The sequence below is a fragment of the Myotis brandtii genome, unplaced genomic scaffold (assembly GCF_000412655.1).
Source record: "Myotis brandtii unplaced genomic scaffold, ASM41265v1 scaffold250, whole genome shotgun sequence".
NCBI lineage: Eukaryota > Metazoa > Chordata > Mammalia > Chiroptera > Vespertilionidae > Myotis > Myotis brandtii.
This window is the reverse complement of record NW_005359478.1, coordinates 4,800,212-4,827,190: the sequence shown is the minus strand read 5'-3', so window position 1 is coordinate 4,827,190 and position 26,979 is coordinate 4,800,212. Positions and strand designations below refer to the sequence as shown.

At 41.2% G+C, this 26,979-nt stretch overlaps 1 protein-coding gene across 3 annotated transcripts in view; it reads right to left on the bottom strand.

Moving 5' to 3' along the window:
* The window catches only part of DNM3 (dynamin 3), a 373,409-nt gene that overhangs the window by 62,546 nt on the left and 283,884 nt on the right, over positions 1–26,979 (bottom strand). For all 3 annotated transcript variants that reach the window (XM_014540885.1, XM_014540883.1, XM_014540884.1), the window contains exons 17-18: positions 24,462–24,573; positions 15,054–15,065 (exon numbers count right to left, since the gene is read on the bottom strand). In XM_014540885.1, coding sequence (XP_014396371.1) covers positions 15,054–15,065; positions 24,462–24,573 — 124 coding nt within the window. The remainder of the gene's footprint in view (positions 1–15,053; positions 15,066–24,461; positions 24,574–26,979) is intronic.

Genomic DNA, 26,979 nt, shown 5'->3' with positions numbered 1-26,979 from the left:
TCGAGTTGGCTACAGACGTGATCATTTACAGATGAAGGCGAGCAGCCCGAAATGAACACAAGATGAGAAGACTGTTCCAAACTGACCAGCTGAGGGAAAGTTTATATTTAAAAAAACAATCACTTGGTCAGTGACTCATGGGGAAAGAATTCTTAAGCTTTCTTCAGGGAAACCCCAGTAAATAACATGTATAAGAAAATGGAGGTGGTGTTGTCTGTTTTGTTGAGCCATTCAGTCCACATAATAAACCTTTTGGCAAAAAAAAAAGGGGGGGGGCACATTCTGAACACGATTCTCTCTGGGAAACCCCCAAACAGCAAGAATGACTACGCTTCCTTAGTTTTACAGAATAGTTTGTATCTCAGACTTCCATGTGAAATAAAAACTTGGAAGAAACGTGGAAAAAAATCTGCTTTTTGTTAGAGGGTTGAGGCTTTTTTAGTCAGTTGCTTCCATGATTCACAGGGCACTCAGCTCCTCTGAAACTCAAAACCACGTAACATAAAAAGCAAGGCTGGCTCGAGTTAATCCTTTCTGCTTTGTCCCTCGGAGAATCAGCCGCCCTAACTGTGCCCCACGCGGCAAACGGGAGAAATGAATGAAACCTCTCGGCCTGCATCAATTTACTAGAATATGGTGTAAATCAGATGCTTTAGAAGAGATTTAGAGTTCTACTTCTTTTCCTCTCCTAATGTGGGGTTTCACTGACATAATCTATAACAGTTTCGGTTCCTCTCCTTTTAATTTACAAAAGCTTTTGGAATTTTGTCGTTTTGGGTCTCTAAGAACATCGTGAAAAAAAAAAAAAGTTTGAGCGCACACAAAACACACACACACACACACACAGAAAAGTGCTTCTAAATGATTAAAGAAAGCCCTGCTTGTTGGGGGACAGGAGTGGTCAGAGTTCTCTGTTCCCTATTCCCCACCCCCTGCCCAGAATGCTTCGTCAAAGCCACCCGGTGTCTAATCAGCAGGCCTTTAGATTATTTTTATGTTAATTAAAATCATGGTTGGTTTGGGAGGTTAATGTATACATGTGCATGGGGCTTCAAAGGCTTCCCAAATTACTGGCTGAGCTTGCTCGCCTTGGGCAGCCTGATCTGTGATAAAAATGACCACATTAAACCAAGTTTATTGCTGTAGAAGGTTTTGATTTTTTTTGCAGGTTTCTTAAAGAATTTACCATTTTAAAACACTCTTAGGATCCCCAAAAAGGTAAGAAAAAAAGGAGAAATATAAAAGGAAAAGAACAAAGGAACTGGCTCATATCAGGAAAAAAACAACAAGAAACAGCTTTAGAGATTTCTGAGGGGATATGAACAAGTCCCAGGACAAGGCTGTGATCGATTCTAACTTCTACAACATGCTTGCCACTGCTTCTTCTTCTTCTTCTTCTTTTTTTTAATACTGACATGTTTCAATTGATTTAGTAAAAGCAAACCCTACTGCCCTAACCGGTTTGGCTCAGAGGATAGAGCATCGGCCTGTAGACTCAAGGGTCCCAGGTTCGATTCTGGTCAAGGGCATGTACCTTGGTTGTGGGCACATCCCCAGTAGGGGGTGTGCAGGAGGCAGCTGATCGATGTTTCTCTCTCATTGATGTTTCTAACTCTCTATACCTTTCCCTTCCTCTCTGTAAAAAATCAATAAAATATATTTAAAAAAAACAAACAAAAACAAACCCCACCAAAAATCAATGAAAAGTGGTTCATACTCCTTCTAGTTGAAGAGTCTCTCCTCAGCCAGCCTTCCTGCGGTTCTGGGTGATGTCCGTTCCGTCTTTTAGTTGTATTTTTGAAGTGGTTGTTTGCGGCAGCAGTCTGCAGTGTTTACCTATGCCACCATCTTGGTCTCCAAGGTACATGCCCTTGACCGGAATCGAACCTGGGACCCTTCAGTCCGCAGGCCGACGCTCCATCCATTGAGCCAAACCAGTTAGGGCCATACTATTTATTCTTATTCTTCACTCTGGGTCATGCCAATGGGAAAGCTCACTGTGATGCCCAATGTTTGTCAGCGACTGTAATTAGGAAAAGCTCGTGAGAGTGGCCAGAATTAACTTTGATGGTCACAGCAGATAGCAGCCACGGGGAGCTGGGCAGAGGACAAGTCTGGGAGACGGAAACAGAAATAAGTTGGGACTGGACATGGGGACAGACTGAGGCTTGCCCTGGGTAGGAGAAGCAGCCAACCCACAAAGTATAATACCAGAAAATGTGTCAACCTACATCTGCTTCTGATGGCCAACTAAGTTCCCAGAATGAATCTAACCCAAAATATTGGAAAGGGGCACAGTTTTCACTTAACACCATCATCTATCCCTTAAACTCTCCTGGTTCGGGCGCTCACCTCCTTGACTACTGTGAGAATCTCCTGCCGGTGTCCTGGCTCTCATGGAATTTATCCCTCTCACAGTCACTAGACTAAACAGTCTGAATCACCACTCTGAGCTCTCATGGCATCTCGAAGGCACGGGATGAAGCACACTGTCCTCGGTGACCTGATCCCCGCCTGCCACTTGGGCATAGGTTCCACCATGGCTGAGCTCAGCAGTCAGGTGTTCTCCGTTAGGATGCTATTCCGGCCTGTCCCCCTAGACCACCAGGTGCTCCTTATCAGCCACTGAACACTAACCACACCTTCTATCACCCTGTACTGTAAGTTTCTGTAACACAGGGAGCTCCTTATAGACAGAAATGGGTGACTTAGTAATTTCGGTATTCTTTGGCACCTAGCAAGTGCTCAACAAAGGCTTGTTGAACTGAACTAATATGAAATGACAGAAGCAATAAATGACATCAAACTTCAACAGACAGGACAAGGAGGATGATTTATGAAAGAAGGCTAGTTCTCAGGTTATCTTTACCTATCCAGAGACTGGGAGGTTACCTAGGAAAGTCTAGGCAAGTACATTGATCTAGAGTTTCAGGAAGCTGTAGCCCTAAAATATGGCTGGACATCAAGTGTTTGTTGTACCTCTGGGTGCTCTGACCTCCAAGAATAGCATGAAAAACTGTATCAACTGCAGTATTTTGATGGAGCATCACTGATTTCTTAGCAGGTGACTGTCTCATGCTGATAACAGGGTAAGGGCAAGAATGATGGACAGAGGTAAGGTTTCTAAGGGAATATAAGCCAATGCAAATGTTCTAGAAACAGACCAGTGGAAAAATAGATGGAAATGGACAATAAAGTTTGGGTAGAAATTTTCAAGAACAGCATTACCCTGTCCCCCAAGGAAAGCAAATGCAAAATTTTAAAACCATTAAAAGTCAAGAAGGAATTGTAATTAAAAAGTAGATTCTAAAGTAATCCCAAGACTGAAACTGTCTTTTACACATTGAAAAGGAACAACTTAACATCCAAAATACATCCCAACAAGAGGTTATCCTCAATTCTCCTGTAAAAGCAATCAAACTATATTTTCTATGTTAAAAAAAAAAAAGAAGCGTCAATGAACAGTGTGGTCAAACTTGGCAAGGTACCAAGTGTGGAACTAAATCACTGACGGGAGAGAATGTGAACATGCCTTTCACAAGTTAATATATTCAGCAGAATAGTTCAAAAAAGCAAAAAGGTAAAACGAAAGAAAGGAAGAGAAAGAAAGAACACTGAAACTGTAAACCTACACAAATAAACTTTCTACTATTTATATGTGTCAGGTTCAGACCCACTTTCCCTCTGGAGTTATGACCAAAGTGAAGTACTGGTTATACACTTAGGCTCATGTGGAAAAGTCCCTGGAAGTTCTCAGAGCCCCTTAGCACAAAAGTACAAAGAGATATGGTAATGACTTCCCTGAACAAACAAATGTACACAGAAGAGTGAGCTAGTTTGAGCTCTGGGGGCACCCCTGGTGGCCTTGGCTGCTCTGATCCTGTGCCATGAAGACATGTATTAGGCCTCTCCCGATCTTCCTTCCAGCCTGGGGGCTGCCAACAGTTGTTTTCAATGCGGACACAGAATGAGTCCCCACCATCGGTGTCGGAGTTGTGAACAGAATCCATTCACAGGCTCCCCAGCTACTGGCGAAATGAATGTGACTGCTCACAGCTAACAGGGACTTGGGAAGGGCTGATGAGACAGCCAGCTTTCTGATAAACCTTGATCTAAGGCGTGATTTTTAACATTACATCAATCTACCTCACAGTAAAACCAAAGGTCGTGGGTGTGAAATCTTCGATGGCCACATAAGGGAAATATTCACCATATCCATCGGTTTTGTACCTTATACTAATGGCTGCTGTTAACATATAGAGTAGTAACTGCAAAATTTAGACATTATCCAAATTACTGTGGCAGTGTATTTAAAGTGCATACTCCCAGGAGCCATCCTCAGAAATTCAAATTCCTAAGACTTGGGGGAGGTCCAGGTGCTCCCATTTTTAAGGAGTCACGTGGGTGTGGCCAATGCAGGTCGGATGGGCCAAGTGGGGAAACCTTGAGCTAGAGGCTGCTCCTAGTCCTCTACCTCTACCTGCTCTGCAAGTAAGCCCTGCCTCCCAACACTGATACTATACAATGGTGACAAGCTACTATTTGAAAACATGGTGGGGGGTGGTGGTGATTTGATAAAATAAGTTCAAGAATTGTGGAGTCAAACACATTTACATGTTTGTTTATTCCAGTACTCTAGAATTTTTTTTTAAAAAAAATGCTTTTATTGATTTCAGAGAGAGGAGGGGAGTGAGAGAGAGAGAAACAGCAATGATGAGAGAGAATCATCAATTGGCTGCCTCCTCCTACTGGGGATTGAGCCTGCAACCCAGGCATGTACTCTAACTAGAATTGAGCCATGAGTTCCTGGTTCATGGGTCGACACTCAACCACTGAGCCACGCCGGCCAGGAAAGTACTCTCGATTTTTAAAATGTACTAGTTTACTCTGTGTCTCACCAGAAGGGAGATGAGGAATACAGTGTAACCCTAACAAATCAAATCTCCTTTAGAAAAAAAATAGGCTGAGCATACTTTGGGAAGTGCTGCCATATAAAACTTTGATGTAAGAAAATATAAGAGCTGAGAACGACGAGGAGGATCTGGGATGCCTCGATGGGAACGGTAGAGTGGCAGGGTATATGAGAACACCCTGAAGCACAGATGCCGGGCTGGGAACAAATTCTGGATATAAAAGTCAAGAGTCGCTCAGCATTAGGCTGATGCCTTTCAGGAAAGGGAAAGACCTTAGAACACAGCACTCTTGGAAAAGAGTGCTACTTGCAGAATAAAGACAATACTGGGAGTCAGAGCGACCACTGGGACCGGAAAATGGCACTTTACCAAAGCTTAAAAAGCCATGCAAGTACTGAAAGTAATGACACTGAAGATAGCCAACACCTTCTCAGAATTTACTTTGTTCCTGGCACTCTTCTACATACATCACAAATCTTAGCTTATTTAGCTTTTGCGAGATGGAAGTTCACACCAAGCTCCACTGAAGGAATTAAGAGAGAGGCTCAGAGTCACGTGCAGTCCCCCATCGGTTATGTGACAGGGCTGGGAGCTGAGCTCAGACCGGAGCTTTAAAACTGCACTCCTCTGCCCCTCTCATCAGAAGGATCAGTAGGTTTGCAGGTAAAGGAGATTATCTGAGCAACAGGGTTTTGTTTTGTTTTGTTTTGTTAAAGGAAAGGCATTGATTAACCCTTGCCATGAGGATTAAATAAAAAAGTAAAAGCATAATACTCATTGCAGGTTACAGTTAGGTGAGATGCTAGCAATGTGAATTGCTTTGAGGAAAGTAATTAGGTGGCTTGAATAAAGAAAACTCTATAATTATTCATCACTTTGATACTAATTCCACTTCTATAAATCTACCTTGAAGAAATGATCACAAATATACATAAGGAATTACGCACAAATACGTTCACTCTAAATTTACATGTAACAATAAAAATTAGACTGAAATTGAATACACATATTAAAAAGTACATTAACTCTAGATTAAAAGCTGGGTTTGCATCAAATCTTGACATGCCCATGTGTCTGATATGTGATCTTTGGGGAGTTTGTTAACTAAGCCTCACATTCTTCATCTCTAGAATGGAGAAAATAATGTTTACTGAAGGGATACTCAAGAGCAGTACCACCGACATTTCAGGCAGGATAATTCTTGTGGGGGCTGTCCTGTGCCTTATGGGATGTCTGGGGGTATCCTTGGCCTCTACCCATTAGATGTGAGTAGTGCCCCTCAACCCCCTTGTGACAATCTGAAATAAATCGGTTTTGAATGGAAAAGCCAGGTAGAGAAAAGGAGAAAGTGAAGTACATACACGTAAGTATACAAATCATGTATGTATACATGTATATGCATATGTCATATAAGTATACAAATATATGCAGAGGAGAAAAAGCCAGTAGAAGAGTGAAAATTCAAGAGCATAGTAATAACTGATAAAGCAAAGTCCTAACTCTATGCTGAAGGGAAGGAGAGCCATCCCTGACCTGGAAGTGCAGAGAGAGTCAAGGAACAAAACAATCCTGAGGGATTTCCTGTTCCTAGTAATGTTACCATCCCTATTTTTAAAAGCATTAAGATATAAAGAGCTCTTTTTCCCATGGTACAATATATGCAGAACAAGCTGGGAGTAAATGAAGCTCAATCAGGTTTAAGTTACACATACTGGAAAAAACCCTAACAATTTATTCCATTAGCACATCATTCTGCCTAGCCCTAAAGAATGAGGTGTGTGAATAGTCTGGCAACGTAAACATTTAAGTGTACGTTAAAGAACTGGTTACAGTAATTTTAGGTGAATCCGTCAAGGTGACCAGGTTAACGGCTTGGAAATTACTTTCTGTTTCAATGTCACGACCTTTCCCTTCGGTATTCCTACTTTCCCCGATTTCCCTCCTTCCCACTGACACCTACTCCTGCCCTTGAAACTCGATGCCTAAGTTCACAGTTCGGCTTATTTCTTCCATTATTTATATTCATTTATTGAATCATTCCACAAATATTTACACACTACCTATTATGTCCAAAGTATAAGCTAACAAAACCATAGGAGGAATTGGTCTTCATGGAGTTGGAAGTTCAGCTAAGAAAAAAGGACAATAAAAATTAAGTAATGACTCAATCAATGCAACTCATTGCAGAAAATCGCACAAAATGCTGTCGTGCCAGATCTGTGCCTAGAGTTCCCTGCCTGGTACGAAACTGCTTTTTCCAGAATGGGAGGCCCTCCTATTTGGGAAGCAGCTGTAATACACCGTGTTTGTTAAAGCCCTATTCCTGGACCACAACCATCACACTATTTTATAGAATCCAAGATGAAACTTAGATGCCCACCCCTGTCTGATGTGATATTTGTACCCTATAAATCTACAATAGTATACATCTTATAATTTTATGCTTCTGTAATTCATGATCAGTATCACCCTCTCGTAATTTTGCGTGAACTGGAAATGTAAAATTGTTAATAGCCTTCATAACACGTGGCTACCACACTGACTTCAGCAATTTTTTCACATTTGAGGAAAAGCAGAGTGTCAAAGTTGATGCCTCCATGCTTGAAAAACCCTAGCTCTGAGTGGGCGGAGCAAGCTGATGTGGGTGGTTTTATCTTGGGGTCTGAATGTCTTGGCCATCTTTCAGTGACTTTTTTAAAAAAATGTGACCGGAAGACAACACATTCCATACCTTAGTCAAAAATGTTTTCTGTTTGACAATCCATGAATTGAACTGTCAGGCCACGTGGAAAGAGAAGAATGGTATTTAGTTTGGGACATTGGAACTGTTTTTCTTGATAAAGACTCAGATTTTAACCTCACCTTACTGAGTCTATTTTTATGTCTTGTTCTAATGCTCAAATACAGAAACATATTAACTTTTTAGTTTTCATAGCATTCCAATTTTGAAATGGGCTTTAGGTGGAAGCGCTAAAATTGCACACATTTAAAAAAATTGGGTTTTTCTTATTTAATGAAAGACATATGCTCATAAAAAAAGTGTAAAGGCAATTCTTTGTAACACTCACAGTCCTTGACCCTGTACCCTTAATCCAGGTATGCAAGCCCAAGTTTGAAAATCTTTTCAGTTACTGTCATACTTTCAAAGGCAAACAAATCAAAGGGCAGGGAATATCTGTCATGTGGAGCAGGTACTGGGAAGCATCGTGGAAAGTGGGGACTGTATATAGCCAGAGCCTGCAGTCTGAGCAGATTCCAGCTCTTCAGCCTACGTGAATTGGGCTCAGTCAATGAAGGTCACAGGTTCAAACTTTATATGCTTGCATACTTACTTCAAGCTAGGTCAGGGTTTATCGACCTGGACACATATGACTGGATAATTCTTTATTGTGGAGGCTATGCTATAAATAAAAGGATCCTGGCTTCTACCCACTAGATTCCAATAGTACCATTGACAATCAGAAATATCTCCAGATACTACCAAATGTCTGCCTGGAGCAAAATTAGCCCTACTTGAGAACCATTGTTCTAAGTGGAAATACTTTTTTTCAGCCTCTTTTTAGAGGGAATAATTGCAGTGGTAAAATAATTTTGACAAGATCATCCTTTTATTAAAGCTCTGTTTTGCTCTGCATCAAATTGTTCTTTTTTTTTTTTACCTACTTCTTGAAGTGTTACCAATTATTCTCTTTGAAGCCATGTGACATAAAATGAGAAAATGTAGGAGGAAAATTAAAATGTCCCAATCAGAACTTTTCTTCTATTAAAACTTGGTCAGCATTAATAATTTATGTGCAAGGATGTGTGTTGCCATTATATAATGGGTCTTAACATCTTATTTGTCATACTGTTAGCTACCCCAAAATAATGTTAGCCTTTTCTATTTTAGGGCTGATTTAATAGGTTGACATGCAACTAAATATATTTTCTAAAACCTTATTTGTTATTTTGTTTTAGTTTTAGAACTTTGTTTACTAGATATTACTTATCCCAATAATTAAAAGAAATGCACCCCTAACTCTGGACCAAAATATTATGAATCAAGTTGAGGCAAATAAAATGAAACTGCTCTAGAAAAAGAACACAGTTTTAAGTTACAATATGTTAGTCCTCCTTGTAGTTTCTTAAAAGCGTAAAGAGTCCTAAGTAACTAACTTATTTTAGGTTATGTTCTGGGATACTTGTCTACCTACTCTAGCCACTCAGACTGCTTAACATTTAATAGACAAGTGTATGGGTTCTATGCCATAATTACCATGACTAGTAGGTCTGCTCACCTGGCCTTCTTCTAGCTTCCGAAAAGGTGGCTCCTATTCACTTGTTCAGCCAACCTTAAAGTTTCTGCTCCCTCCCCTACCGCCCCATACACACTTTTCATATACAAATTTCCTTACCTTATTGGATATCTAAGTTTACAACAATGATGCATGAATACAGAAATATATAATATATCAATGTCTAGGGAAATTAAAAATAACCCCTAAGTTTTCTTCCAACCCATTTCCTACACCTTTCTTTGTGCTCAAACAAGTGTATGTGCATACACATGGGAGAGACACACACACATACTTTCCATCTTTCATGTGGAGCAGGTACTGTTCTTTCCCAGACTCCTTTGTGTTCAAAAAGGTATCTAAATTACTGTCAGAGAAAATATGTCCAAAAAAGCTATGATGGAAGCCGCAATTACTCTCATTATTTCTCACTAACTAGAGTTTTGGGGGGCACAGTAGAGGAAATAAAACACAAATAAGGCCCAAGCACCTTTCAGAGGTCCCTCTTCTACCACCCACTGTGAGCTTTCTGAGCAACAGGTCTTTCCTTGCTTTCTGATAGAGTCTATTTGCCAAGATTAATAAATTTGGGAACATAATAGAGATTCCAACTTACTTCTCAACCTTTTCTGCCTCCAAATGAACTGTCCTTTCCTCCAATGGATTAAAATTAATGACAGGGGGTTAAAAATCGAGGCAATAGCAATGCTCTTTTAAGACTGATTTGCCAAAAAAAGAACCAAAGGCTTACTGGTGTTGTGATGATTGAATCAGACAGTTCATTTTTATATGCACATGGGACTAAAATAAAACATGGAGGCCAGTGAGTTTTCATCCTTTCTTCTTAACTTTAATGATATTCTTATTGGGTTATGTATAAATTAAGTGAACCAGATGGGCTCTCCTGAAATCCCAGGGAAATACATTTGCTAAGCTTCTCTAAGAAAATCAGGAAAAGCATATACATTATTCAAAGAAAATAAATAACCCTAATTGAGCTGACTACTTACACTGCTTAGAATGCTCTGACTTTCTCGTATACATTCAACATATTAGGAAATGTACATGACACTGTAGTGTCTGCCCCTTACACCTACCAAGACTATAACATCATCAAGACATTTCCAGATTTGATGATGGGTTTTCAGTGTCTGTCTATACTCTCTCACATATGACCAAGGACAGGAATTTAGGAGTTGAGGGTCTGGCATAAGAGGCAAGACAAATTAACATAGACTTAACATCCGTGCTCTGCAGTGTGATATAGTTTGGTGACCTTTGATTTGGCACCCTCTATCTTTGCAAATGACTGCTGGAATCCAAGGGATCACTAAAATATGTACTCTAGGTAATAACTACTTTTCCCACTAATGGAGGCGACATGGCCACAAGTCTTGCCGAATGTACTGGGGAATCACTAGACAAAAAGCACTTTGTAAGTGTTGTAAAAACAAGTGTTTACATCTGGTTTTCCTTCCCTCTTCTCTTCTTAAATATCAAAGCCCTTGAATAAGCATACATTTCTTGCATTTGCCCTAACTATGGAGGCTTAGTTATTTTTAAATTCTGTTTTAGCATTTAGTTTGGGCTCTGTTTCTTCTTTTCAAATGTGCCTTCTCTCCAACCAAGGCAGTCAACTTTATACTTTTTCCTGGGGGAAATTTAAGAATCCTACAGTTTGAAAAGACCAAAGTTAAGTAAAGAAACAGTAAATTTCTCTTTCAAAGGTAATAAAAAAATAATTTTATTCCTTGTATTTTGAGTTTTCTACCTTTAATTTGCCTAATCTAATATCAAAGACGTGTAACCAAAAACTCAAAGTCTTTAGTAAAGGATAAAAATTAGAAGTCTAATGGCCCTGACCGGTTTGGCTCAGTGGATAGAGCATCAGCCTGCAGACTGAAAGGTCCCAGGTTCGATTCCGGCCAAGGGCATGTACCTTGGTTGCGGGCACATCCCCAGTAGGAGGTGTGCAAGAGGCAGCTGATCGATGTTTCTCTCTCATCGATGTTTCTAACTCTCTATCCCTCTCTCTTCCTCTCTGTGAAAAATCAATAAAATATATTTTAAAAAAAATTAGAAGTCTAATGAATTTTTATAAATGCCTACCAAGAGAGGACATCAAGTAAAGAGGGAAATTAAATATCTTGGACAAAACATAGAAATGACTTTTTACCTGAAGGCCTCAGTTTTAAAAATGACATTCTCATTTAGATTTGTGCCAAAAAAAAAAAAAACACCCACAAAAAAAGAAAATTAAAAAAGTCCCTGTTACTGTATATATTTGTTCACATTCCCAAAACTGGCTCGGGAAATCCTGGATTCTAGTCTTGCTCATGAAGACACTGGTTTGGAATCCAGGGTCCAGGGAAACCCCTCTAAGGAGAAGACAGATTCCACCATCACTATGGTATCACTTAGGTATCACTATGCCACCAGAAAAACATTTTCAACGGGAAAAATAACTAATGGGCCTGGGAGGAGATGTTTTCCCAAGCAACTGTGTACTCCTCACAAAAGGAAAATGTGCTTTTTAAGAAAAAATAACAAAATACACATAATTGTTCAAAGAGGAATGAGAAACTTGGTGCTCTGTTCCAGCATGCATTCATAATGTAAATCTAAATGCATTTATTGTGCAGGTTTGTTTTCCTGGAGTTTAGAGGACTAGCTCCCAAACATTAAGCGTAATTTAAAGATGGATGAAACATTAATTTTTCTGTCACTGAGAAAATGAATATTAGGCTCATTCCGTGCACTTGTGTGTGTGTGCGCGTGCGCATGCTCGTGCACATGACAGTACACTTAATGAATGTGGGAAGATGAACCCATTCATGCTGCTCAGCTAAAGCAACACTAATTGAGTAGGCTTCTTCTTTTTCTTTAGTGTCTGGTTAGTATCATAACTAATAAAATGCCATTCACTAAGTAAACAGCCACTATGAGTCTACAGTGAGTCACCAATTACATCTGGCTCACGGAAATGGCAAGCAAGGAGTCAGGTATGTTGCCTTGGGGACAACTCAGAAGCATTCCGGCATGAGAGGGGGAAAAAGGATCTCATTTTCTCCTTTTGAAGACTCCGGATCGGATCTATAACTATGGAGACAGCACAGCTTGCATTCCAGTGTTTTCCATGATGCTGAAATTCTAAGCTAAGGGAAAATAGCACACAGATGTGCTGCTGGGGATTTGAGGAGGCTCTTTCATGCCAAAGTCCATGGTCGGTATAATGATCAAATTTTAAAAGTATTAGCATTATATTTTTTCATAAGCAATCACTTATACATAACATAAGCAACTAAAAATTAAGGCCAATAAATATAAGCACCTCCAAAGTATCCGCTCTACAATTAAAAATCAAACCAGTAAGCACTCCTGTCTTTGACAATCCAATCAACACCCTCGTCAGCCCCTGAAATCACTCCCCCCTGCCTCCCCACGACAGCACTGTACCAAGTGTTTGCGATGCAGAGGGCAGCTCAAGGGGGACATAAGCAACTAAAAATTAAGGCCAATAAATATAAGCACCTCCAAAGTATCCGCTCTACAATTAAAAATCAAACCAGTAAGCACTCCTGTCTTTGACAATCCAATCAACACCCTCGTCAGCCCCTGAAATCACTCCCCCCTGCCTCCCCACGACAGCACTGTACCAAGTGTTTGCGATGCAGAGGGCAGCTCCAGGGGAACAGGAGGCCCAGGAGAGCCTTATGCTTCATCCTAGATGTGCCCACAATGAGCAGCAGTTTAGAAATGTTGGGTTTTATTGCTCATCGTATTATAATTAATTGAAAATCAGTCAACTCTATTAAACTGAACATTTTATCACCCAGAAGAACTTGACCAAGCAAGACACAACAAATGGATGACTCCTGCTATGGAGGAGTGTTTTCTCCTGGGAATATTACAAATGCCTTCAAGTGGTCAGTGAAATCACTAGTGAACGAGGCAAATCATAAATGCTCCTCGAGTGGCCTGTGGGTTAGCACCTCCTCAAAATGTCAGCAGCTGGTCCCCTGGCCTGCGGCAGACACGCACAGTCTTGCTATGAGTACACTCAAATTAGCTCAGGTACTTAACGAACAAACAAGGGATGTAGCACATGGCAGTGTAGACCCAGCACATGGTAGTGTGGATGCAGACTCAGTGCAGTGTGGACACAGACTCAGCACAGTATAGACACAGTATGTGGCAGTGTAGACACAGCACATGGCAGTGTAGTTACACTACATAGCAATGTAGATGCAGACTCAGTGCAGTGCGGACACAGACTCAGCACAGTATAGACACAGCACATGGCAGTGTAGATACAACACATAGCGGTATAGAGGCAGACTCAGTGCAGTGTGGACACAGACTCAGCACAGTATAGACACAGCACATGGCAGTGTAGTTACAATACATAGCAATGTAGATGCAGACTCCGTGCAGTGTGGACACAGACTCAGCACAGTGTAGACCCAGCACATGGCAATGTAGTGCAGTGTAAGTGACCAGGATCAGACATCCTTACTATTCAAACACTGAAATACGTTATCTGGTATAAGAACTGAAATATTGGCTTTTACATTTTATCCAACTTTTTTTTCCCCTAATAGTCATAATATGAGAAATAGTATCCTTTACTTAGTGTAATAAATCTTTCATCAATTTCATAACTTACCTGTTTTAAAAAAGTGAACTCTCAGTGGGTTGAGTTTACCCCTTTGCTCCTTCACAAATGCCTGTCTTGTACGTTGCTTGTATTATTTTTAACTTCATTAAATATTATTACTTGGTATAAATTTATAAAGTGACACATTTTTCAATACCATCTACGTCAACTTATTCCATAATAGCACATTCCATCCAATTAAACTGCAAGGTTTCCCACATTTGTTTTACATTCTATATGTATGGCTTATGAATAGCAATTTTGATGAATTCCAGCTGGTTTAAATATGCGGGCAGACCCTTCTAGAGCAGATTCTTTTCAATTCTTATTGTATTCAATGAGGCCCTTTTTAAGTGGGCCACCTGGTGGGAGAAAGCACTAAGAAGTCTCATTAGAACAAAATAAAAAACAATCACCCCGCTCAAGTTAAGACCATCTTCCCAACTACATGACTATTATGTAATTAATATTTGTGTGAAGTAGTTCTTACCTTTTGGAAAACCTGAATTAAAGTTTAAACAAGCTAGCAACCCTATGAACGACTAAATGGCTCCTTTATCTATTATAACAACAACATTATGAGAATGTCCACCATTTGTGCATGTTGCCGGTTTCACAAATCTATCATGCACATTTCAGCCCCTCTCCATTCCCCACACCCTCCCACCTTCCTCCAGCTGGAACACATCAAGGGCGCAGAAGCCAAGTCAAATGTTGACCCCACCCTCCTCCATCCATTTTAAGGCACCTTCAAAGGTAGAGTGCTGATCTAACTCAGTTGCATCAGCTAAGCCAGCATCCTGCTATTGACGATTTCAGTTTGGGGTTTTTATAACTGCACAGGAACAGCAGTGCTTTGATTTGGGGTCCAAAACTTCAGCTGCACTGAGTTGCAGCAGATTGTTGTATCCTTCCTGCCAAAGGGTCCTCATTATTAAATCATAACCTTTCCTCTCAGTGTCCATCTCTTTCCTTATGATATCAATGCCCAATAATCAACTCTGAAGGACCAATTTCCCTTCCAAAAGGTCAAAACAGCACAGCCACTGTGGGAACCCAAATGCATGCTGCCCCTGGCTTTTGCACACCCTATATCATTTGTGTACGGTTACAAACGACAGTCATTTTAACGTGCATAGAAATGCACTTGCCAAGATGCATGCAGAGGGGAGTAGAGAAAGAGGAGCTGCCGCAGGACAAAGAACTTACTTTGTTGTTCCCCTGTACGTGCAGCAGCAAGGGAAAGAAGAAAAAGAAATAGGTTAAACATGAATTTATGTTAAAACCATGAGGTAATTTCTGAGCTAGAGCAAAATCAAAATATGTAATTTAACTGGTCACTCACATCCCATACGTATGCACACAGCACCCAGAGCTCAAGGACAAGTCAAAGGACCTACTTAGATGAAATGAAATCACACATTTATAACGGCAGAAAGTTAAGACAGAGATTTCTCCCTTTCTTCCTACTCGAGATACTTGGAGTGTGGGAACCTGGCCAAAAAGCATGGGTTTCAATTGGTAAGGAGTGAACTGTTAGCATGAAAGGCAAAGTATTTAGTATGTCGAATTGCCCTTTCCTGACAGCCCCTCCTCCAACATGCCAAGCCAACGGAAATTTTCAGCAGTCAATGCGTTTTTAAACAAACACCGCATCCTTGGTTTCAGAGAAGGTGGAAAAAAAAAAAGGCGAAGAGAGCAGAAGGAATGAGTGGGTGGTTCTGGGGAAACAGGGTAAGCAGGCCATGTCTGACCTCCTTCTGTACCGTTCTTTTATTTTGTAAATTATGAGCTTTGTCTTGGATTGGCCCAGGAAGCGCTCACTGTAGAGTGGGGATGTGGCCAAGATAAACACTGTCCCAAAAATGCAGTTATTTCTATAGGGGACACTGGATAGAGACACAGAGCAGCAGCCAGGGACGGGCAGTAGGAAAATGGGTCTCCTGTTTCAACTAGAGCTGCAAGAGAATGATTTATACCAAACAATTTAACTCACATATGGCTTAAAAAAATAGAGCGGTGATTCATTAGTCCCAGGGCGGCTTGAGTCCTCACAGGGTCAGATCCCGCGAGAGAGACATGATGGGAAGGGCAGGGAACAGATCTGAGCTCTTCTCACAAAGGGCCAGGGAGGAATTTTGAGCTGAGAGGCTGAGTTGAAGACAGCGGTTGGGAAAAGTCATGCATCTGTGCAGGGGACAGAGCATGGGGTGGAGTGACAGGTTGGGCTGGAGATCTGGCTTTTGGTTCTCAGAGAGGATGTGGAGGGGAAATCACACCTTCAGCAGTTTTCTGGAGGGCGGGTTAGGCAAGGATTTCAGGGGAGTGTTGTTTTCTGGAAAACAATGCCAATTGGTGACCTGGAGGAAATGTCTAATTCAAGGACTTTCACAGCCATCATCTTTAATAAAAACAGAAATGTAAAGACACTGATAAAACTGAAAAGGAGTTTCTTGGCCTTGTGCATTGCTGTGATAGAACCGTTCACAGCACTGGCTTACATGAGACATATGTAAGGATAGAAGAATGAATGGAGGGGGGAAAGGAGTCTTTGGTAAAAAATATGCCAACTGCTCAAGAAGGCAGTAAAGCTCCCCACAGGGCATTTTAACAGCAGAAAAAGTCTATTTTGGAGAATAATGGGACTCCGGTTCTCCGAAGCAGTGCAATATTGCTGCAAATTCCTCAAGCAGATGGAATTTATTGCATTCCACAGCCGTGCAGCTTTGATCTAGCAAATCAGTTTCAGGAGTCCCACCAACTATTTCTGCACGTTAGGGAATGACTGGCTTCCTCGCTCCATACAGATGGTTCTGTTTGTAGTGGCAACAGTGATGTCACAGAGTAGGGGCCTTCATCCCTAAAGGGGAGAAACGTACAAGTGGAGGACGAGGAGGGGCTCTGTCCTTTCTTGTTTCCTCAATCATTTCCCAACTATCTATGCTGGGAGAGGTGGGACAGGACTGGAGTGGGAAACTGTAAATGCTCTGTGTTTGGATCCCTGAAGGTGCCTCTATTAAGGAATAACTAAGACTCTTCGGAACTGGTCAGGTAGCTGCTCCAAGCACTGAGCCAGCTAAGGATAAAGGGAGGTGTGGCGGCGCTATGGTGGGCATTGTTAGTCTCGTATCATTAGTCAGCTGAATAAACCCATGTGAGTGGTCCTCGCCACATTAATAAATATTGACGGAGGTCTGTGGCCATTCTTCTTTCCCTAGAAAGATACAGAGACCACTCCCCTAATGGTCATTTGTCACAAAGGATGGTTAAGTTTTGGAGGTTACCCAAAAGGAATTTCTGAAGTCCCAAGAAGGCTTCATTATAGTATGATTTCAACCTCCAAAGCAGTCCCCAAAAGCATTATGACTTGGAGAGTTTTGAATACAGAGGTATAATGAAATTCCAGGGCATTCCATTTTCTACTGCCAATTTTCATCTCTTAAGAAATCATACACTATATGAGAGAACCACCTATCCATATAGCTAATAGAAACCTCATAAAAAGTCCTGGGGTATATGACCTAACATGCGGAACTGAATTTGCACCAAATTTCTTTTCAAGGCCTGCATGGATATGGGGTCTGCTTCCTCCAGAGAACCAGCAGGTCAGCCTCTGAGGGCAGGCTTGTGAATCCTCGCTTCCCAACAGCCTCTCCAGCTCAATCCTGACTGATGGAGCTTCGAGCTGGGCTGTCCACAGGGCAGCGAAACCCCAAGACCCACCTAAGCAAGTCGGCTTCCTCAGCCAACAGTTGGGGAAATTCTCCCTCCAATGCCCATTCCCAATGATAGTTTCCAAATAAAAGGGAACTACTAAATGGGAAGATACAGCTTCATGAGCACATTAATGATTTTCAACAATAATGTACATGGCATTGAGCACATCCACCCAGTTCTGGGCACTGAGCTCAATGTGATACGTAACTGCCTTCACTTAATCTGATCAAATCACTTGAGGAAGGCATTATTACTCTTAGTTTCAAAAAGAATAAACAACTGCAAAGTTAAGTTGCCTGAGCCACACAGCTAATAATTGGAAGGGTCGGGATTCAAATGTGAGTGGATTTGACTTAACGTCTACCTCCCTTCACTCACACAAAATGCTCCAAAGAATTTGGAATTCCTACTGTTCATGTATAATTTAAGTCATGCTCTGGGCCGACAAAACTGTGCCAGAAACATCAGGCATTTGTTATATCATGTTCTTTAGATATTTAATCAAATTCACATTTGTTTGTATTCAAACTTATAGGAAAAGTTTATGTACATGGGTCTGTAAATAGTCTTGTAAAAGTGCTTTAATTGTAGCCTGTAACTACTGATACATGCACATACATTTTATCTAATTATTTAAAAAAATTTTAATTTGAAAATGTATAAAATCCTACACATTTCTTTGATATAAAATTTTATAGTTGTCTTTATTTCAGTGTAATGGCCAAAGGAAATAGAAATAAAATTCTGCTAAATCCAAATTCAGCTTTAAATATATATATATACTAGAGGCCCAGTGCAAGAATTTGTGCATGGGTGGGGTCTGGCCGGCCCAACCCCAATTGGGGCGGATTGGGGCCGGGCCTGTTGGGAGGAGGAGATGGCGGGAGGTTGGCCGGAGGGCCCCACTCCAGAAGGGGGTGGGTGGGAGCCTATCCGGGGCCAGTGGCCTGGGGAAGGGGCCATGGGTAGTTGGCTGGCCAGCCCTGCCTCTGATCAGAGTGAGGGGGCTGATTGAGGGCAGAGCTGGCTGGGGGGAGGGGCTGCAGGCTGATCAGGGTGGTGGGGGCCCATCGGGGGTGTGGCCAGCCAGGGGGGAGGGGCTGCAGGAGGTTGGCTCTGGGTGGAGGGAGGGGCTGTAGGAGGTTGGCCAGCTGACCCCACCCCTATTTGGATGTGGGGGGTGATCAGGGAGAGGCCGCAGGGGATTTGGCTGGCTGGCCCCACCCCCCAGATCTGGCCTCCTGCACACCCCCTACTGGGAATCGAGCCCCAAAAGTGGGCATGTGCCCTTGACCAGAATCGAACCAGGGACCCTTCAGTCTGCAGGTTGCTCTGGTTGTTAATGGTGTTCCGGTCGCTGGCTTTTTATATATATACTAGAGCCTCAGTGCATGAAATTCGTGCATGGATTGTGTGTGTGGGGTTCCCTCAGCCTGGCCTGCACCCTCTCCAATCCAGGACCCCTTGGGGGACATCCCTCTCACAATCCGGGACCGGGACCGCTGGCTCCTAACTGCTCACCTGCCTGCCTGCCTGATTGCCCCAACCACTCTGCCTGCCTGCCTGATCGCCCCTAACCACTCTGCCTGCCTGCCTGATTGCCCCTAACTGCTCTCCCCTGCCAGCCTGATTGCCCCTAACTGCTCTCCCCTGCCAGCCTGATTGCCCCTAACTGCTCTCCCCTGCCAGCCTGATTGCCCCTAACTGCTCTCCCCTGCCAGCCTGATTGCCCCTAACTGCTCTCCCCTGCCAGCCTGATTGCCCCTAACTGCTCTCCCCTGCCAGCCTGATTGCCCCTAACTGCTCTCCCCTGCCAGCCTGATTGCCCCTAACTGCTCTCCCCTGCCGGCCTGATCGCCTCTAACCGCCTCTGCCTTGGCCCCCGCCATCATGGCTTTGTCTGGAAGGATGTCTGGAAGACGTCCAGTCTAATTAGTATATTACCCTTTTATTAGTATAGACTAGAGGCCTGGTGCACGAATTCATGCACAGGTAGGGTCCCTCAGTGATCAAGGCCATCGGGGCCGTCTCACTCAGTCCTGATTGGGGCCATCAGGACCAGTTTGCTGGGGCGAGGGACCGTGGGACGTTTGCCAGCCACAGGAGATTGATTGTGGGAGCGCACTGACTACCCAGCCAGGGGGAGGGACTGCAGGAGGTTGGCTGTGGGAGTACATTGACCAGCAAAGGGCAGCTCCTGCATTGAGCATCTGCCCCCTGGTGGTCAGTGCACATTATAGCTACTGGCCAGTTGTCCCATCATCGGTTGTAACGTTCGCTTAGGCTGTTTTTTATACACACACACACACACACACACACACACACACACAGTGGGGCCTTGACTTATGAGTGTCCCGACTAACGAGTTTTTTGAGATACGAGCCGTCTCTCAGCCGATTTTTTGCTTTGAGTTGCGAGCTAAAATTCAGGTTATGAGCCAGCTTCAGCTACCCCACCGCTAGTTGGCGCAGCGAACGTCACAGTGAATGCCACAACATCAGCCCAGCATCACATGTCTCACTCATTCACAATTGATTTGACATACGAGTAATTTGAGTTACGAGCTCCGTCACGGAACGAATTAAACTCGTAAGTCAAGGCCCCACTGTAATATATCTAATATAAATATATTTTTATTGATTTCAGAGAGGAAGGAAGGAGAGAGAGAGATAGAAACATCAGTGATGAGAGAGAATTATTGATTGGCTGTCTCCTGCACACCCTCTACTGGGAATCGTGCCCAAAAAGTGGGCATGTGCTCTTGACCGGAATCAGACCAGGGACCCTGCAGTCTGCAGACTGACACTCTATCCACTGAGCCAGACTAGCTAAGGTCAGGTTTAAATATATTTTTAAAATACTGTGGCTGCTCAGAAAGAATGCTACATTGTGGCTCAGAGAGGTTGTGTGTGGGTTTTGGGGGTAGATCAGTGGCACCGTGGGAAACTGAAGCCAGGACTCCTCATTTCCACCTTATGGTCACAACGACACTGCTCACACAAGAAGCCTACGTTTTGCTTTGGATCCAAAGAGATCAAGGACTGAAGCTAATTAAAAAGTGCACATGGGGGAGATACTGTACAGTTGGGCTATGGCAGTATATACAGATATCCACTGTAGTTCATCAAATTGTAGAGTAATTATTTATTTGCCTCTGTCTCTTCTACTAGACTTGGAACTCCCATAGAGTAAGAATGACAACATTTAAAAAATCTGTTAATCTCTAGAGTCCAACACAACAGTGATGGATGAAGGGGAGGAAGGAAGGGGAGGAAGGAAGTAGGGGAAGAGGGTGGAAGGGCAGGAAACAAAGAAAAATAATTAGTAGAAAACTCCAAGAGAAATGACCTAAGAGACAGAAGAAACAGAGTAGCAGAATATTATGATATTAATGACATGAAAACATTCCATCATGTGAATGTGATAGAAAAATATGATGGGGAAAAGCATGTTGAAAAAAAGTGTGCAAACTTAGTTGAAAATCAAACTGGTCTGAAACATCATTTTATTCCAGGTTAGGTGATAGCTATTTATCTAAATGAAGCCAAACCTTATACAAATAAAAAAATAATAATCAATGTAGAATTTTTCCAGTTAAAATAGAATTGTAGAAAGCAGAGCTTTTTGAGTCTAGACTCATGTCCATGTATGACACATAAAAGTTTAATTATTAGGGTAGAGATTGACTGATTGGCTGTTGACTTGATGGCTTACTGATACAAAAACAAAACAACCCACTTAGACAGAGGCATCTCTTATTAGCTTTATCTGATGTCTTCATCAAATCTTTCTAAATTATAAATAACTGTATCTGAAAGTATCCCTTCCCCCAAGTCTTATCTGTCACAAAACAGGATGTTTAGACAAGGGTTCTACTCAGATTGTTTTCAGTAGTAAGCAGCCATTTAACCATCTGAAAGTCAAGCAATCGTGTAATGTAACCTGGTGCATAAAAAAATGCAAATAGTGTTTATGATGAAAACTGAGAAAAGTAACGTCCATGGCGTGCTGCCAAGTTTAATTTCCTGCCATGTCTTTGGCTTGTAGTAAAACACCCCTTTGTCCCGATCTCCCAAACCACTATGTAGAATGTGTGCTTCTAAATAAATAAAAATCATGTGAAAAGAACCAAAATTGATTGTGTAGGACTGGCTTAATCTCTAGATTTACTTAAAATTGAGCATTCTGCAAAAAAAGAAAGCTAGTATTTCATTGAGCTGCTTCTTTGTGTAGAGCTGTGGACACGTGAAAATTCATATTTATAAAAACAATTCACTGAAGGGAAGGTAACTGTGCTTTTCCAAGAAAGTGTATTCCTCACAAGAGATGCATTACGTGATTTATTTAATGGTAAAAATGCATAGTGCATTTAAATATGCTGAAAAAATAAAATAAGCTGAATTAACAAAATTATTACTTAAGAAAACATTTTCACAAACATTACAGTTACATGTAAGAAAGAAACACACACACACACACACACACACACACACACACACAGATTTTATATAACCAAACATATTTGGGAGATAGAAATAGTATAAAGTCTCACTGGGCTATATTATAACATCCACAGCATTTTAGCTCTTTCTTCTACTTGTTAAAGAGAGTAATATGTGATAAATTGATCATCATCATCATTATAAATAAAAGTAGAATGCTTATTTGTGTCCATTCTATTCAGTGATTTTCTTGCATTATCTCATTCAATCCTGTCAACCAAGCCATGGGGACTTGCGTTATCTCCACTTTAGGAATGGGAGTCTTGAAACATAAAAAGGCCAGGTAACCTGCCCAGCATCTCACAGCTTGTACGAGAGCATCTGGAATGTCAACAGGTAGCCAGACACTAAAGCCTGTGCTCGAACCCACCATGTGCTCTACTGCTTCTCCTCATACCCAGCCATAATGATCTTGAAAAATGAAAATCGTATCACGTCACTAAACTGGCTCGGAACCTTCTACTGATGTCTCACCTCACTTGGAATAAGCCTCAAATGCTCACCACTCCTCCGAGGCCTACACAACCTGCCCCTGACCACTCTCCTCTTGGAAACACAACCATTCCTGGTCTTCCTCTGTGTGTTCCAGACACACCGACATTTTTGTTGCTCTTCTAAGACACTGCACTGGCTTTGCCCATGCCAGTCCTCTGCACAATTACTCTTCTAGACTTTCTCATCGTTTACTCCCTCCCTTCCTCTATGAGCCTACTCAAACGTCTGCTCTTCCAAGGGGCTCCCCTGATCACCTTTCCTAAAATAAAGCTCACCTGCCCTCATAGCACTGGCTATCCCTTTAACCTATTGTATTTTTATAGAGCTTATCACTCTCTTACATTACACTACAGCTATGCGGTTATTCACTGCCTTGATTACTGTCTATACCTTGGGGGCGGGACCTCACTGCTCACCTCTGTGTCCTGGTGCCTAGACTGGATGCCTGGAAAAAAGCACGTGCTCAATAGGCTTTTATGAAATGAATGAATATGAAATCAACCTAGAATGTTCATACATTTTAATACAGAATGCTTGTGAAATTAAACACGCTACCATCAGTAGGTAGGAAAGAGTAATAAATAATGATCAGAATGAATGATAATTTTTTTTCAATGCTTTCTCACGTTGGTCTTTAGAATGGTAGTTATCTAGGCAAGTATGTATGTACACAACTGGTCAAAGCTGGATGAGTATGAAAATCATGTATCTACATCTCTCTGCCTGGCATCATCGGGAAAGGGTCTGGTGTCACCCCATTTGGAGTGCACAGGAGATATTGTGTGGGTACATCATTTTAGGTGCTAACCAGACAAAGGAGGTTTGAACGGGGTTAAGAGGTGTATGTGTGAGCTAAGGTAACAGCAGTGAGAACATTTTGGCACAAATCCTCAACCCTTGATCCCAGAACTTGGTTACATTCCAGTGTAACCTCAGGGACATGGTCAGGTCGGAATGTCCCCAGAATGCCTTCAATGGTCCCACACTGCGTCCATATCTCAGACTCACTCTGTCCTATTTGGGGCCTGGAAATATCCCTGTGTGTGACCAGTCCTACAAATTGATATAGAGCCCAGGAAGCACCCAGGTGGTCAAGCTGGACTCAGTCCCCAAGGCTAAGTCTCAGCACTTTAGTTCTGGGGGGCACTGGATAGTACAATGCTGTGTGGGGAACAGCGAGGAAGCAGTGAGGGCCGCTCATGTGCAGAGTCTGTTTAACAGTGTGTGGATGTGTGTTGGGTTGGACTTCTGCAAAGTTGAAATCCAGACCTGTCTGTATAATATTACATTTTCCAAAGAACACAAATAGAAGGTCTGTTTATTAGCTTGAATGAGAAAAGTGTCTTCAAGACACTTAAAGTATATTAATAAAGGTAAGTGGGAATAGCTATATATTTTTTTGTTTCTTCACACTCACAGTAACATTAACCAGAGTTTGAACAGATATAATTTTGGAACAGGTACTACAGACATAATAAAAGAAGGTAGCTTTTTATAAAAATAAGTACATTTTTAAGAATATAAAAGAGTGTCACGATTAATTATATATATATGCTATGATTATATAAAGAATGCAATAAACTGCTTGTATTAATACCATAACAACTGTGGAGTATCATATAAAGGAAAATAAAATTTTAAGTTACAACAAAGAAACTATATCCTGGTCTGAGGTTATATATATATTATGTTTTATGGTAGAGTGGGGCATTTTCTTTCAGTCTAAATATACCGATAAACTTCTTAAAATAGAAATCTAACGGAGAAAAATATAAGCAAAGTATTGCTTAAAACTGTGCCAAATTAGGTCAAAGGAGAACTAGTTTCTCTAAAATATAACATGTAGAATTCTGTTTTTTAAAAATGGTTAATAAGTTAAAAATAAGAGACTTCTCCCACTTACTAAAGATTTGTCGGGATAGACGCCAGCCCTTAGCAGAGAGGCCTTCCAGCTGTCCACGTCCTCCTGCGAATCACAGGCCAGCTCAAGGAAGCGATAGTCTTTGTATACATTCCTGGAGTTAAAAAAAGACCATGCTTTTAGTTCTAAACCAAATTCAGAATGATTTTTTTCTATTACTGCAGACAGTGATACAAATGGCAGACCAAATGGTTGGCTCAGTCCCTGGAAGGAAAAAACACAGACCAATTCGTTTTATTTAAAATAATTAGCGAATTCCTATATGTATGCATTCTATAATTTTTTAAAAAGCTTGCCATTAAAGGATTCAGTCATTTGTACTGCTGAGCAAGAAGTTAAAAAGAAATCCAAACGCTCCCAATGGGATGAAATGGGTGCCCATGGAGGAGAGGTGCTCTGAGGGGGAAGCATTTGCTGTTGCCTGGTAATCAGATTAATTTTCTGAGACTATTTTACAAGTCTGAGTGACTCATAGGAGTTTACATTGCACAGCAGTAATCTTACATACCAAAAATACTATGCTAGATTTAACAACACAGAACTGATCAATATTGTGAAAAGGAGAGAATGTTAACCAGTGTCTATCAAGTGCATATTTGTAACTGGGGCAATACTATAATTTTATATTCCTTTTCCTAATAATAAAAAATACAAAAGATATAATAAATGCCCATTAAAAAAATCTGGGAACTAGATAAAAGTAAAAATTGGGACAATCATCCTGTTTTCACTGTTTACAGATAAACTTATTTCTTATACTCTTGTTCTCTGCATTTTTCACACAGTTAAGTTTTTATCTCCATTTCTATCAACTTGGTGTCTTTTGTCAGTTACTATTATATCACAGTCATCTACTTATGCAATTACATCTTTGTAAACATCCAATTATAATGACAACATTAATTATTATAAATATATGGTAATTTACTTAATCTCCTCCTAATATTAGACAGGTAATTTTCTATTTTTTGCAATAATAAATAATGCTTAAATGAATATTTTTATCTATAAGCCTTTGTCACATTGATTATTATTTTCTGAGAATAGATTCCTAGAAATGGAGGTACAGGATCAAAGTTATGGTCATTTTTTAAGATACTGATATGCATTTTAATCACCTTTCCAGAAAAAAAATAACCCAATTTAGACAGACACTAGCAGTGTATAAGATTAACAATCATTTTCTCTTCTTCTTCTTTTTCATCCATGCCTGCAAGTCTCAATTTACACCTGAACCCAGATGGTTCATACACTTATATCTCCTGTCCAGACCTGAACCAGATTCATGTTGCCTACAGACTTCTCCACTTGAGTATCTCAAAGGCCTGTTGACATGTATGATTGAATTGCCCACTGGTGTTCCCATTTCACAGAGCAGCAGTGTAATCAGAGATTTTGGGGGGTATCTTAGCCACCTTCCACTCTTTCATACTCCTCTCCCATTTTACCACCTAAATTTTTATTGCCGGTATATTGACGACCATCATATTATCACCTCCTCAATGGTCTCCAAGCATCAAATCTGTTCTCACTGAATCCTCATCATGAACTGAAAATGTGAGTAGATATTTTCATCCCTCTGTAAAACATGCTAATAGCTACCTGGGTTTAGGAAAAGGCCACACTCCCTATGCTGCCTGCCTACAGAGCCCTGTGTGGTCTGGCCCACCACCTCCTTCCTCTTCAGCTTCTTCTCACACTCAGCTCTCCTCCTCTCTGCTGCAGCCACACTGGCCTACTTTTACCTTCCCCAATGGGCCATGCTTGCTCCCAAGGTCTCTGAATATACTGCTCTCTCTGCCTGCAGCTCTCTTGCCTCCCCTTGTTGCACAGTTAACTCCTACTCTTGCCTGGGAATCTCAGCTCCGTCATCACATCCTCAGACACTACTTCCCTGACACCCCTGCAGGTCAGCTCCTCTTTCATAAATGCTTCTATTTCATCTTTCCCTTTCCTTCGTAGCACTGATCACAGTTGGTGATTTTGACATTATGTTTCTTTTTCTTTCTCATTTACTTATGTATTGATTTTGATAATGTCTTCCCAACTAGCCCATAAAAAACATGAGGGCAAAGACTGTATCATTTTTATACCCATCATTCTATTCCCCAGGAGACTTGGGATGTTTTAATCATGTTTATTTTTTGCCATAGCTATATACTTGGATTTAGTTTTGTCATTTTGAAAACATTTTATAATACTCTTTACTGTTTCCTTTGTGTAGGGTGAGAAGTAAAATGCCTTTTTGGCTTCTATATATTTTTTTAGCAGTCTCAGTTCTACAGTAAATGATTATTCTTAAGTTTTCTAAATCATTCTTTAGTTCATTTTTGTATATATGAAATTCAGAAACAAAACAATAATTCTTGACTTATTAAAGAATTGAGAAGCTTTTTATTTTCCTCTACTTTATCTCATGATAATTGCTAATCTATCTAGAAATACTGACCTAAAAGATTATTTCTGAATTCTTGTTTTCACATCTCTTTAAGGGTCTCTT